The 15,803-nt window shown below is 34.3% G+C and overlaps 1 protein-coding gene across 1 annotated transcript; it reads right to left on the reverse strand.

The window, feature by feature from the left end:
* Positions 1-536: 536 nt before the first annotated feature.
* LOC148945854 (uncharacterized) lies at positions 537-15,592 on the reverse strand. The gene is made up of 2 exons (XM_089097528.1): positions 15,445-15,592; positions 537-1,471 (listed from the first exon to the last, which is right to left on the reverse strand). Exons 1-2 carry the CDS (start codon positions 15,590-15,592, stop codon positions 537-539), a joined length of 1,083 nt encoding a protein of 360 aa, XP_088953654.1.
* Between the last annotated feature and the right edge of the window lie 211 nt (positions 15,593-15,803).

A 15,803-nucleotide genomic window follows, 5' to 3' on the forward strand; every position in this document is an offset into this window, starting at 1 on the left:
AAGATGTGAATGCCAGGCTGGACATGCATATTCTAATAGCGGCATGATAAATGATAAATAAACACGGAAGGACGTCATCTTAGGGCAAGTAAATTTGTTTAAAATCTTTAGATAATGAAACGTTTGCTTGTTTAACAATATTAGAAACATGCATGTCCCATTTAAGATTATTTGAAATTGTGACACCAAGGAGTTTAACATGTTTCACAAGCATTTCGGGTGGGATAGGGTCAAGGAAAGCAGGAGTGGATTTCAAAAAAAATTTATCGTCACTATATTTGATTTGGTGGAATTTACTTTCATATTTGGGTTCTTAGCTTCATCCAAAATGTGGGTTAGGATTTCGAGCGGGTCAATTCAGGTGAATATCGTGCCCCCTGATAAAGGAGTTTGACCCACTCTTGATACTGTGCAATCAGACAGTCTAACTTATACTGTTTTCTGCAAAAACCGCATTGCGTGTGTGCCAACAACAGATGTGACTCAAGGTATTGGTAAAGGGTCTTATTAATGGCGCTTTCATAAACTTTACCTACTCAGGACAGCAGACTTATTGGACAATATGATCCTACATTAGTAAGGTCAGACTCTGCCTTTGGAACAGGGACCACATGAGCAGTTTTCCAGGCTTTTGGGAATAATCCAGCTGCCAAGCATTTTCTATAGAGAGAGACAATAGGACCAGCAAGTTCAGGGGCACATCTTTTAAGGATGAGATTGGGAATATTGTCAGATCCTGAAGCTTTGGTGACATCCAGCTGGTGTAATATTCTGAGCACCTTCCTAATAGTTACGTTAACACTGGTGACTTTTGCATCTGTTTGTGGTAAAAAGGGGGGAGGGGAGACTCTGTCCTCAACAAGTTGGGACACCTTTGAAAAGGCTTGTGCAAGAGCATCTGCCTTTTCCTGGCCTGACTGGATCATTGATCCTTCAACATCAAGCAAGGGAATTGATGTTGATTTAGATGATGGTAAGGCTTCTTTGACAACCCTCCACCACTGCTTTGTAGGGGCACTTTTCAGTTTGTCTACAAACTTGTGCTTGTAATCGGCTCTAGCTTGACATGCAGCTTTAACAAACTCGTTTTGAGCGCTAATAAAAGCAGCCCGGTCCTTGTCAGATTCAGTTGAACGCAATTTCTTTGGAGCCTCCTTTCTGGCCCTGATTGCCTTTTTACAACCAGCATTGAACCATGGCTTATCTCGAGATGACACTTTTACTGTTTTTGATGGGACGAATTGCTCAATAGCCTCTGTAATTGCTTTTTTGTAAAGTGCTGGTGCTTTATGTGGGGCTTCTTTTAAAAATTTGCTCCAAAGCTTTGCCAATAAGAAGTTTTGCAGACCATCCCAGTCTGTGCAGTGATACTGCCTGATGATTTGCTTTTGCTTTACAGGAGGAGGTATTTTGAGATTTCCACAAGCTATAATTGCCACATGGTTGCTGACAAAAAGTATAGCTTTCAACACTAAAGGAATTGCTAAATATAATTTGTATTGAAAGTAGGTGGTTTAAGTGCTTTAAAGCAAACAAAGCAGGCATATAATCAAAATGCAGTCAAAAACACTAAAAAAACAGTCATATTATAAAATAAATTAAAGGCTATTAGTGGTCTAGGCTGTGAAATAAGGGTAGAATAAGAATAAAACTAGAGAAACAAAACTGGTCAAAAACGAAATATAGACAAAGTGGATAGAAAAAATGCAGTTTAAAATATGATATGATTGTAATGCAATAAAAGAATGAACATAAGAAATGGGAGGAATCAACTATTGATGAGCTGAGCAATACAGAACAACAGACTGGTCTGCTATCTTTCTGTGTGGGTATAGATTGGAGATAAATAAGGACTTTGGAGAAAACTAGACAAAATTGTATGATTTTAACAGGGTGATGGGACTCAGGGAGAACTAGCCTTGTACAGTACTTTCAATTGTATACTTAGGTTCTACTCAAAAAATTACCAAGCTTCATCAGGCTATTTAAAATGCATATTTAAAAAACTTTGTTTAGGTCTATTACTTGGAGCAGACATTCTGACTATAGACCAAGAAAATAGTACACCAAATTTACATTTGTTGCCTAAAAGTAGCATCCAGATTACCAGATCCAGTTAGTTCTCAAAACACAAGCAGCCTTTAAAGTTCTAAAAGCCAAGTACTTTCCAAAGAATCTGCTTGTCAAATTTCAGGCAAATATCAGCATTTCAATTTCACCAGCTTTAGGTCATGTAAGTTACTTATTTTAGGTGATAAATAACAGACAAATCAAACAAAGATAATTCAAGATACAAGCCACATCTATTGCATTGCAGTTTGGCACCCATTGACATGCACCTAGGCCCAAAGCTATGCCTTTGTTGTAAATTAAGGTTATGGTTGCCCTCCAGCTGTTATAACGTAGGTTTTGGTTGGTATGTTATTAAGTCCCTTGTAGCGGATATAATTATGGTCCTAAGGTGAGTAAACTTTGGTAGCGTGTCCTTAGACTATGGTCCTACTAATTACCTTGAGCATACTGACTGGGAGCTTATCAAGAAGCTTAAACAATGTTGTAGAGAGGTTTGGTATAATATAATAACCTTTATTAATGCCACCAAATTACACAGTCTGGATATATCTCTATGTCATGGGGACTCCTGGTCCTAGGTAATTAACAATTATAAGCAATCTACAATAAAGTATAATATAATAAAATACTTGAACACTTACAATATTCCAACAATAATCCAAGGTATTTGTAAAAATCAAACTTACAGTGGTTACCCCAGCAAATAGTTTAGCATGTCCTTGGTTCCAAAAATCATAGTTTATATATCAAATCTCAACCACATCAATCTGGCCAATTACATACTTAGCCAGGAAAGTGGTTATTTATCAATTTCCTTTCAAGCCTTAGAAAAGGATATTTTCTCTTATCTTAGTAAAACAGTGGTATTTTGAAACTTAGAAATTTGTATTTAATTTTTTTGCGTTAGAAATATTTTATTTCATATTAAATTATTTCTACTTAATTAGATGGTTACCAGACCTTGGTAGCCCTTGTACATCCTTATAATAAGACCTCATGTGATTTTATTGCATGATTAGGGCTATAAAGAAGGTCTATGATTGCAACAAGTCATCCCTTACCACATCCTAGGACTTAAAACGTGTTTTTTCATGACTAAGTCTGCAATAATATTTTTTTTATTTTGAAATAGAAATTGTTTGTGCTGATGATAGGGGTAAGGATATTAAAAATAAACATTTACTACTAACAACTCACCACAGCACCAAACCACCTAAGGCCACCACAACCATGCACACTCCTCCTCCGTCCCAATCTATTCAAAGCTTCCCTCTTTTACACCCTCCCAAGAAGTTCCCATTAATCATTTCCTTTAAATATTTTGTCACAACATGTTCCCATCCCAACCAAGGATAACCTGCTTTTTGTCTAGCCCTACACAGTGGGACAAAAAGGATAATCTGTCATCATTTGTCTGCACAACACACCATAGCCATCACAACCTTTTCTCATTATAGCCTTAGAAAGAATCATACTTTTCATACAACAACTGTTTGAAATATGGTCAGTCAGTTGGGGACCCAAAATAATTAGTAGGCAAATTCTTTGGAAAACATATAGCAAATCTTCCTCCACTTTTTGGAGCACCCATGCTTCAGAACCATACTCGACCACTGTTATCACTGTAGCTTCCAATATCCTTATCTTGGTTTGCACTTATCTTCCTATTTTTAAAACTTTTTTCAACTGTGAAAAACCACACCAGCCCTTGGCTATTTTACTTTAACATCTTCACTGCACCCATGGTCTTTACTAATAATACTACCAAGGTATGTGAAGCTGCCCACTTGATTGATCTTTTTGCTAACCAATGTCTACTCTTCATCTTCGCTTATTCTTAGCCTTAGCAACTTTTCATCTAAGATGCTTAAATCATCAGCATGATCTAAGTCCAGGAAAGTTTTATTTGCCCATTTGATTTTGCATTCTCCTATTGCCTTTGGTGTGCTCCTTAAGACAAAGTCCATCAAAGTGATCCAGATAAATGGTGATAGAACAAAACCCTGCTTAAATCCTGATTTAGTATGAAACCAGTTGCTAACCTCATTCCCTACCTTAACTGGAGCAATGTTATTCTTGTACATAGAATAAATCCCTTTAATGTATTTATCTGGCATATCATACAAGGATAGAACCTTTGCAAAAGCTCTTCTATGAGCTGAATCAAATGATCTATAAAACTGTGGACTAAAGAAGTTTAATGACTCAGGCACTTCTCAATTATTAATCTAAGAGTGAAAATTTGGTCAACACATGCTCTACCCCTTCCTAAAACTGCACTGCTTGTCTCATAAGGCTTTGTATACAGCATCTCTTAAGTCTAAAAAGTATCATCAAACTAAGTAATTTGCTACCTACAGAAACCAAGCTAATGCCTCTATAATTACCACACTTACTCTTATTACCTTTATTATTTTAGAGGTTTTTCTAAAATTGCTAGGTAGGCTACTTCCTTTTTTCAAAAATCCTATTAATTATCTTCAGTAGCTTATTTCTAACCTCATAACCACCATATTTATAAAACTCATTTACCATATTATCAGCACCAAGGGCATTATCTTTTTTTATCTTTTTAGTACCATCACTAATTCTTCCTTATGAAATAAATCTTCCTTCACATCCAAAGTGTCACAAACTTTATCATTCTCCTCTATATTTTTTCCAGTAACTCTATCACGGTTTAGCCCATTTTCAGAATGTTCTGTTCATCTCACTTTCCTTGTCACTAATTGTGGCACCATTCCTATCTTTAACTGGGACAAGTCCAGATTGACTACTCCCTCTCAATTTATTAGCATATCAGTACACTTTTTTATTATTATGTAATCTAGTTGCATCAATGCTTAATTTTATGCGAATACAAAAATTTTACAGAAATTATTCAAGATAGAATTTTTTTCATAAGACACATAGATAAGCCTTTACTTGGTGACATTAACAGTTACAGCAAAATAGAACATGAAAACATTCTTTGAATAATAAAGTGGAATAAGGTGCATGAATAATCAAGGATTTCTAGGGCATGAGGATCAGGATAGATTCAGTCAGATTTTAGGACCAAAATTAATGCAAATCTTTGAAAAATCCCATCCCCATCTACCCCAAATTTTTTGCCAAAAAGACTATTGAAAAATATTTCCACAGGACTATGGTTAATCTAAAAATTTGACTGAATATTCAGCTTTTTCTGGGACTTTAAATACAATTCAACATTTTAGTTCTAAAGCAAAAAATAATTTAAAAAACTGCACAGATATTAATATAATTAACAAATAATAAAAGTATAATAAAAAATAACAGTAAGTTTGAGAGAGTTTTACAAAAAGTGCTCTTAAAATCCAAAACAAGCAAAAGTAAAGATATACAGGTATAATAAGTCAAATTTAAATTAAATGAAAAACTATGACTGAATAAATGAAGACACAAACTGAACCTTAAACGAACTGGAATTTGAGTACAAAATCAGTTCAGACATAAAACAAACATAATTCACCACAAGTGACACCACAAAGTGACAGTACTGCCCTACTTCAACCAACTAAAGTCTATGCTTTCTTATGTGGATCACTGAGTGCAAGTAGCCTATATTTTGAACATTTTTTTTTCTTTGTGTTAAAATTCAAAAAAAATTCCAGCTAGGAACTCTTTTTTCTATACATATATCACTAAATGTAGTACAATGTAACTAGTTTTTGAAACACTCAAGTTTATTCCATTTGAATAATATGAAACAAATATTCATCTGTGTTTTTCCCACCAAATGTATTGAGAATCCTTAATTGAGTTGTGAATAAAAAAAATGTGTCATTTAAAAAAAAAAATAAAAAAATAAATCAAAAGTCAAAAAAATATTTATTTTTGGAAATTGTTTGCTGAAAACTAAATAAGTGTTTTAATTGCTTTATCTCTCTTGGAATTTTATAACATTTAAAAAGTATATTGTTTAATAATATACTATATTCAGCAATTAATCATATTAATTAAATGATTCTAAATACCATTGTGTATCAACATAAGTGTATTAATTTATATTGTTTCATAAAAGGTCATTTTTGTAAAATTCTTTTTATTATGATAAAAAAAATATATATTATAAAAGAACAAAATGGATGGGAAGATGATAATATGAAAAATAGGAAATTCCAGCATATAAAAAAGTAAGGACTTCTGTAATTTGTGTTTATTTTTAGCAGAGGTGCAAATATCCAAAGGGGTACAAATATCAGGTGGGAATGCAAAAAATGCATAGCCAACAATATTTGCAAATAATAAAATAGAAACTAAAAACCATATTCATTTTATTGTGAGGAGCCCTAATTGGGAATGGTATCAAATGAGGTATCACTTTATGGTTCCTTTAAAGGCTCAAAATATGACTTGCAAAGAAAGTGATTAGTATAGCCTATTTGAAAAGAACATGGAAAGATACATTCAGTGGTATGTTCACCTTCTAACAAGGCAAGCAAAAAAAAAAACAACTAAAGTTACCCTAAAAGATAGTCTTATAATACAATTTGGGCTCTGATCCTATCCTTTAAAGCTTCATTCACCTGTGTAGCAAAAAGCATTTCATATAGAAGGTTACCAAAGGACCTACATTTCAAAACTAAAAGCAGAAAAAAAAGAAACAAAAAATTGAGATATAATGTTGTTTTGTCAAAATTTCAATAGGTATAGACCTGTAAGTAGGCAAATTTCTAAGACTTAGAAATCACAAGAGGGTTAACAAAGTAGCTTGGTAATACCTCCCCAGAGTGTGTTTTTGGCAACTCAGGTCATTATTCTGGAGCTCTACAAGAAAAAATCCTTAGATTGCTTTTAAATGCAATTTAAGATAATATGCAGCAAAGATTGGGCACTGTTCAAGTGCTGGGGATCTTATGGCCTATGCTATCAGTTATACAATAGATCAAACAATGGTTGGTAAATTTCCAGTGGGCCACATAATTTAGCTAAGATGAAAGTCAAAACATCATTTGATGTCTTTTTTTATGCTCTTTCATAATTTAAGAATTGCTTCTGGGGCTAGTTGCATCTTGAGCCCTTAAAGGGGCCCCAAAGGTATTTTATATGAATAATGAAAGAGCATTAAAAAAGCATCAAATGATGTTTTCACTTTCATCCTAGCTAAATTATATGGCCAACTGCAAATTTACACACTTTCACCACTCTAATGTGCTAATATATACCCTGAATTGGAATATACCATCAATTTTTGATGGCAGTTTCAAATCACAAAATTCAGCACTTTTTTTTTGACACCATTTGAAAAAGTTGAAATGGTAGGAGAATTTTTTATATTTGAGTTGCCTAATAAATTGTCATAAATAAGTATTTTTGGAATATGTTACAGTAAAATTCTACTTTAGCTACTTTTGGCTATCTTGGAAAGGGGTTAGGTTAGGAAAATGAAACTTTCAGGGATGGGTCTACAGGCTAAAGTATGTCCTGGGAAGGTATTTTGAAGTACTTATCTCAACTCTATCTCTCTCTAGAGGGTCCTGAAATTTGCCTATATCACAGGTGTCACACCTATTGAAATTTTAACAAAACAATATTTTACCTTAATTTTCAGTTATATATTTCTTTTTCTCTGGCTTTTGTTCTGAAAATAGAATTCCTGTTATATGAGTAGAATTTTAAGCCATATCAATATTTCTTTTTTCAAATTTAGGAAACATACTTGCATATATTTAAAACCTTATAAATTGGGATTGAGAAAAGTTGTGAAGCTGCAAATAAGTTTGTTGTACTTCATTTAAGCAGAAGATCTATTTTGCAAGGTTTCACTTTTATAACACACAGATTTTTAAAGGTCATCAAAGGTCAGGACTCTCTAGAGGGAGAGGGAAGGTGCCCAATGGCTATTCTTAAAAAATTAAATTCTATAGAATGTAAAAATAATATCCAGCTACACTCAGTATCAAGATAAAATATCATGCTATACAGATAATAACATCTTTAAGGCTCTTACACCTTTACCTACCTAGCTGAATATTTGACTGTCTATGTAGCTTAGTGTTTCTGATATTTATCCAACTAGGCAGATAAGAAGATTCTCTAAGAAGTTTGGGGCTAATATCCAACTAGCCAGATAAATTGTTTCTCTTAGGCACAGCAAGAATATCTACCTAGTTGGATAATAATGTAGCTTAGTGTTTCTGATATATATCCAACTATGCAGATAAGAAGATTCTCTAAGCAGTTTGGGGTTAATATCCAACTAGCCAGATAATTCATTTCTCTTAGGCACAGCATGAACATCTAACTAGGTGGATAATACCAAGTCTTAACACTCCTGATATATATCCAACTAGAAGGATAAGTAAATTCTATTATGCAGTTTTGGGATAACATCCAACTAGCCAGATAAATTTTTACTCTTAGGCACAGCAAGAATATCTAAGTAGGTGGATAATGCTGAGTCTTAGATCTTCTGATATATATTTAACTAGGTAGATAAGTAAAATCTCAATGCAATCAGATGATAATATCCAACTAGCTAGATAATTAATTCTCTTAAAATAAGCATTGACATTTAACTAGGTGGATAATGAAGTAGCCTATCAAAGTCTTTCTTATATATATCCAGATAAGCAGACATTAAATTTTTGGTAAAACTCTACTTTAGCAACTTTTGGCTGTCTTGGAAAGGAGTTAGGTTAAGAAAATGAAACTTTCAGAGATGGGTCTACAGGCTAAAGTATGTCCTGGGAGAGGGAAGGTGCCCAATGGATATTCTTAAAAAAATACATTCTATAGAATGTAAAAATAATATCCAACTACACTTAGTATCAAGATAAAATATCATGCTAGACAGATAATAACATTTTTAAGACTCTTACACCTTTACCTACCTAGCTGAATATTTGACTGTCTATGCAATATACAGAATATCTACCTAATTGGATAATAACATAGCTTAGTGTTTTGGATATATATCTAAATAGGCATGTTTCAAGGTTATGATTTGACATCCCAGTTCAGCCTCCATTCAGAGTTGGCCCAGTCTTGATCAACTCCTTTCTTGAAGGCATCTAGAGTTTTAGAATGGACAGTGGCTTCGGACAGGCTGTTCCAGAGTGGGACAGAACAGACTGAGAAGAACTGTTGGTGCTCTTGCTTGTTGCAATGGGGGGCCTGCAGCTGCTTGGTGTGTCCTCTTGAGGTAGTTGAGAGGGACAGGGAAAAGACATGACTTAATAGGTCATTTTCTAGCAACTTACAAGTTGTTATTATGTCTCCTCTTTTCCTACAGTATACTAAGGAAGGGAGTTTGAGTGAGGTGAGATGTTCCTCATAGGATTTGTCTTGCAATGCAGAGATTAGCTTAGTTGCTCTTCTTTAGACACTCTCAAGGACTTTCACATCCATCTTATAGTAGGGAGAGGCACAGAAAGAATATCTACCTAGTTGGATAATAATGTAGCTTAGTGTTTCAGATATATATATCCAACTAGGCAGATAAGAAGATTCTCTACGCAGTTTGGGGTTAATATCCAACTAGCCAGATAATTCATTTCTCTTAGACACAGCATGAACATCTAACTAGGTGGATAATACCAAGTCTTAACACTCCTGATATATATCCAACTAGGAAGATAAGTAAATTCTCTTAGGCAGTTTTGGGATAATATCAAACTAGCCAGATAAATTGTTTCTCTTAGGCACAGCAAGAATATCTACCTAGTTGGATAATAATGTAGCTTAGTTTTTCTGATATATATCCAACTAGCCAGATAAATTATTTTTCTTAGGCAGAGAGAATATCTACCTAGTTGGATAATAATGTCACTTAGTGTTTCTGATATAAATCCAACTAGGCAGATAAGAAGATTCTCTAAGCAGGTTTTGGTTAATATCCAACTAGCCAGATAACTCATTTCTCTTAGGCCCAGCATGAACATCTAACTAGGTGGATAATACCAAGTCTTAACACTCCTGATATATATCCAATTAAGAGGATAAGTAAATTCCATTAGGCTATGCAGTTTTGGGATAATATCCAACTAGCCAGATAAATTGTTTCTCTTAGGCACAACAAGAATATCTAACTATGTGGATAATGCCGAGTCTTAGATCTTCTGATATATATTTAATTAGGCAGGAAGTTACTTAACTACCTAGTTTGATTAATATCAGAAGGGCTAGGACAAAGTGTTATCCACCAAGTTAGATGTCCATGCTATGTCTAAGAGAAAAAATTGCCTGACTAGTTGGATATTATTGCTAGTTTGCATGAAGAATTTACTTATATGTCTAGTTAGATATATATCAGAAGCATTAAGTTAAAGTATTATCCACCTAGTTAGAGACACTAAGTTGGCTCTTGTGCTTTATTGTATTTGGCTAGCAAGATAAAACTATTTTTCTTTTAAATTTTAATTATTTTCCTAGTTGGATAGCCTAATTTCTTATTTGCTTAAAAGGATTTTTCAGATAGCTAACTAGTTGGATAATTTTAGCAATAACTAAGTATGGTTGGATATTATTTTTAAATTCTATAGAATAAGAGTTTTTTAGATATTATCTATTGGGTATACTCCCAGAGGAAGAAGGAGTGGAGGTAGGTACTTCAAAATATCTTTGAAAGTTTCTTTTTCCTAATTTAATCCTTTTCCAAGATAGCCAAAAGTAGCTAAAGCAGAATTTTACCTATTTTCCTAACCTAGCCCCTTTCTATGATAGCCAAAAGTAACTAAAGTAGAATATTACCTAAATTACTCTTGAACAACTTATTTATAAACTAGTGATATGTTTTCAACCACTTTTCAATAACTTAACTAGTGTTGATAACTTCTTTATGTGGTTACAAAAATGAAATACCTTTGAGGCCCCTTTAAGGGCTGAAGATGCAACTAGCCCCAGAAGCAATTCTTGAATTATGAAAGAACATAAAGTAGGGTTCACAAGCATGTCTAGCTAGAATCCCATGTCTAGGCAATGACCATTCACATGTAAAATTTGGTGCTTAGCTAAAACTACAAATTTAGGGTATTTGTTTAGCCTTGTGACACCTGATAAGGAGACATGTTAAGAAAACAATTCTTACTTTAAAATATGTATAATGATCCTAGTTCTTATATTATCCAACGGACGAACCTTTATCATCAAGTCTTTCCTCTAAAAATCCTCAAAAGAGAAAAAGTTTCCAAATATCACCACGTTGAAAATTCAATGCTTAAGTCTTTTTAAATTGCTACCTAATTAGTTCTTTTATAGATAGCGTTCATGCTGGTCTTTTTAATATTTTTTTTTTTAAAGAGTAGTGGCAAAGGGCGAACAGCAGTGGAGTAAATACAAAATATTAATAGCAGTGGCGAAAATCAAAATGTTGTATTTTCGGCAAAAAACCGAAAATACAAAATATGCACGGCATTGAAAAGAAATGAAATAACATAAAAAAAATTATATAAAAAATCCGTTGATTTTGAATTGAAGTTATCAGGTTAGGTTACAAAAGATGCACAGAATTTCTATAATTTCAATTTACCACTACTTTTTCTTTAAACACGTTTTTTGACACACGTGCTAAATGCTATCTATAAAACAACTTATTTGGCAGCAGTTTACAGCGGCAATTTCAAAAGACTTAAGCATTAAATTTTCAACATTGTAATATTTGGAAACTTTTTCTCTTTTGAGGATTTTTAGAGGAAAGACTTGATGATAAAGGTTCTACTCTTGGATAATATAAGAACTAGGATCATTATACATATTTTAAAGTAAGAATTGTTTTCTTAACATGTCTCCTTATCAGGTGTCCCAAGGCTAAACAAATACCAAATTTACCTTATGCAGGCAAAACTTTCAAATATTATAATCCCTATTTTTACTGTCACAAGCTAATGGATGAGATAAGCAAAACAATTGCCTTAGTGTGCTTCATTATTATGTCTGGTGTTGTATATTTGCCTAAAATGAAAATAAACAATTGCCTAACAAGAAAACAAAAATTTAATTTCAGTTTAAAAATGTAAACAAAAACGATGAAAATAGTGAATCTTGACCCATTCTGATTGGCTGTAATCAAAAATCCTAGACATTGAGTTCTAGAGGCTAGAACTCAATATCTAGCCAAGTGCCTTGTCTAGCATGTCAAGCTAAGCGCTGAATTTTACTTGTGAATGGTTGTTGCCTAGACATTGGATTCTGGCTAGAAATGGGATTCTAGCTAGACACACTTGTGAACACCACTTAAGAAAGGCATCAAATTATGTTTTCACTTTCATCTTAGCTAAATTATGTGGCCCACCATAATTTACCCAATGGTTACATCAACAAAGAGAAATATCAGGAGGAAAGGGGTGCATTGACTGTGTAAGGACTATTGTGTTAAAAGAGGCATAGGCCTAGACTGTGGAATCTAATGGTTGGCCAGATTAGGCCTAGCATTTTCATTAATATTTTTCCTCATGAAGAGCCACTTATCTGTACCTTTACTGAAAGAATTTATTTTAAACAAACCAATTCGTTCCTAAGTCAGATTATACAAGTTGATGACCAATTTCTTAATTAAAAAATTAGAGTATTTTAGAATTTTTCTGTTTCTTCAATATCAAAAGGAATTGCGATTAAACATCGCCATCTAGAATGATCATCGTGATTGTGCCTCATCTAGAGCCATAAAAAGAGAAAAAATACAGAGCTATATTCTGAAAATTTTGCACCAAGACCACTTTAGATAACTTTAGGCAGTAGAATCATACTCAATAATATTTGTCTACGCGTATAAGAGGCTCCTCCCATATCCAGTGTATATTTGTCAGTCACTGAATAATGGTGAGTATTTCTATTATTCATAATTGCGAAAGTAGAAAGAAATGTGGTAAGCCGGCGGAGTGGTTCGCTACTGTCTCATCTCACAGATATGACGTAACTGAGTGGCCTATCCAGGATTTCTATAAGGGGGTTTTGGATTAAAGCTACAGTGATGACAGTGGTCAAATATGGCTCTGAAGCATGGATGCTCCGAAAAGCGGATGAAGATTTGCTAGATGTTTTCCAGAGAAATTGCTTAAGGATTGTTCTGGGTACCTGGCTGACTGACCGTATTTCAAACAATAGGCTATACGAAAAATGTGGTTCAATACCGCTTTCTAGGTCTATAATGAAAGAAAGGTTGATGTGGTTAGGGTATGTTGTGCGGATGAAGGATGACAGATTGCCGAAGATTGTTCTTTTCGGCCAACCGTCTAGGGCTAAACGGAAACCAGGCCGTCCTCGTTTGGGGTGGGAGAACGTCATAAAGAAAGATTTAAAGGAACTGGGAACTTCTTTGGCGGGTGTAAAAAGGGAGATTTTGAATAGAGTGGGATGGAGGAGGAGCCTGCGTAACTGTGTTGGGCTCAGGCGGCATGGTGGTGCGATGAGTTGTTAGTAGTAGTAGTAGTAACACTACAACATAAAAATAGCCAGAATACCATAAAATAGTGGGAAAGGGATCTACGATGTGGCGAGACTATTTAAAATATACCGCAAAATTTTATACCACAATGGGGCAGCCTAATAGTTTAACACAGTTTATCTATTAGGTTTCAAAATAATCTGTGGTTTTAAATAGTAATATTCCACCTTGGAGTGTAAAAACTTTTTTTTTTCTTGGTAAGGAAAAGTATTTCCTTGAATTTTTTCTCTTTTAAATCTAATAACTGGTGGAATAGCCCTATCCAGTAAAATACCAAACGTCTGTTAAGAACTGTTTTTCATGAAATTTTTAGTGAGTTTTCAGGAAATTGAAGGACATCAAAAGTATTGTATTTGTCTTATACAAAAACATAAAGTAATGCTTTTTGTTATTATTGTTGTAAATATTCTACCACGAAATTGCAAATTGCGTAAAACTTCCCTTCAGAAAACACTTTTTTGTGTCTCGTTAAGTTAACCCTCACGATTCTTTTCATTATCTTTTCAGTTTCAGGTTACGTGCAAGTTTTCTATAAAACCTGAAATGTTTCAGAACTGTGTTAAGAGCATTTAAAATTATTTGATCATTCTAGTTACCAAGTTAACTCTGAGTTGCTATCTGTAGGATTTTTTTTTATTTCTAATTTTCATAATATGAGCACTAGTACAATAGGACAAGCCAGCAGATTAGTTCACAATGCTGCATCTCCCTTCCGTTCATTTCCAAATGTCTGCTTACATGTTCAGCCTTAAAGGTGGTCTAATCACTCTACCACTGCAGGTATGCGGCATGACCTTTGGTGTGGTGGTTGGGTCCTTGACGCTGGGCAGGTAGTGGCTGCGTTTTAGAATATAGACCATATAGTTGGTGATGGGAAGGGTGGGGAAGATGGCTTTCCTTTTTCTCCTGGGATTGAGAGACATCTTGGCGGAGTTCTGATGTCTGCAGGGTTAGGTTGATGTAATTTGGTTAGGTGGATGACGGAGGTATAGCTACTTTCGTCCCCTGTCCTTGGTGGGATCCTCACTGTGTCCTTGGCTGGGGCAAAGGGACGCTGGGAGATGTGGACTCTGTTTCGTCGTAGTCTGGAATCGTCTTCTGTCTCAACTACGTATGATCTGGGGTTTCCATGATGGAATATGATTTTTGCTTTTGTCCAAGCGTTGTTCGTTTTTTTCTGAACTCATTAGCAGTTGGAGGGGTGAGGCATGACCGTCAAAAGGGCTCTTTCTATATTCTAGAAGTCCAATATGGGGATCACTTTCACTTTCCTTTGCTTTTGTTAGTGACCGTTTGCAGATTTTGGGTCAATTTTCTTCATTGTTGAATACCTATGCTGTGAGCAGGACTTGGAATTGAAATGAATGATCCAAATCCCCAATTTGGGCATTCAAACTTTTAGAAAAGCCACATTTTAAACCACCTATCAAATTCTCACCTAAATATTTCACTATCGTCTTTTGAAAAACATCTTTCTCTTTAAAAATTTATTCAACTTGTATATTAACTCTGCTCTATGAAAGCCCTTTCCAATTTTATTGCGATTAGCAATTCAAGTGAAGGCAAGGTGCCTATAGACGAGGCTATAATATGGAGATATTTTTTAAATAGCTTTTCTGCTTAATAAGCGCTAAAAATGAACTAATTGCATCCCTTCTCTTAATTCATTACTCATGTAAGCCATGTAATGTGCTCCACTAAGCTAATTTTATTTTAAAATTGAGGCAAAGAAGTTTTGGAGTCTTTATAGGCAATATGCCTATTTTGTCATATCTATCTGAAAATTCTATTGATTAAGGTAAAGTTTCAAGATAGTTTGATTTCTATAAATCATATTTGACAAGTCACATCCGAAAAATTGGAAAGGTTTTCAAAAATATATTTTACACAAGATCATTAGGGATAGTTAAGATTTTCAAATAGTATTGGTTTATGTGAAACCTAACAATTTGACCTAGAGATACCGTGCTTGAATGAATCTTCTAAATGTCCAGCGCATGTCTTTGCTGAAATAAAATTTGAACAAAAAGCAACGACAACAGCAAAAAGGCAGGAGAATAAAGTTGATGCAACTGGAGTCAAAATTGGGCTACGGGATGGACAATCTCTCATAATGATCTCCATGTGCCACCCCAATAGTACGTTTATGATTCAAAATTACTTCAAAGATACCTTATTATAAATATGAAATGAGCTAACTATTGTGGTAGGGGATATGAAAGCCCATAACAGCTTTGGGGAAGCGAAAAATCAAATAGAACCGGCAAATACATTAAGAAAGTACTGATGAAGAATGTGAATATTGCCATTGCAAGCCAACCAC

This window comes from Artemia sp. Qi Xiang Cuo, chromosome 12 (genome assembly GCF_049724085.1).
Source record: "Artemia sp. Qi Xiang Cuo chromosome 12, ASM4972408v1, whole genome shotgun sequence".
Classification (NCBI taxonomy): domain Eukaryota; kingdom Metazoa; phylum Arthropoda; class Branchiopoda; order Anostraca; family Artemiidae; genus Artemia; species Artemia sp. Qi Xiang Cuo.

Bases quoted from the DNA above. Each gene is read 5' to 3' on its own strand.
- LOC148945854 (XM_089097528.1), bottom strand. From the start codon at position 15,592: ATGAGAGATTGTCCATCCCGTAGCCCAATTTTGACTCCAGTTGCATCA. The intron at 1,472-15,444 runs GTATCTCTAGGT...CAATTCCTTTAG, and splicing joins AGAAGATTCATTCAAGCACG to TGTTGAAAGCTATACTTTTT.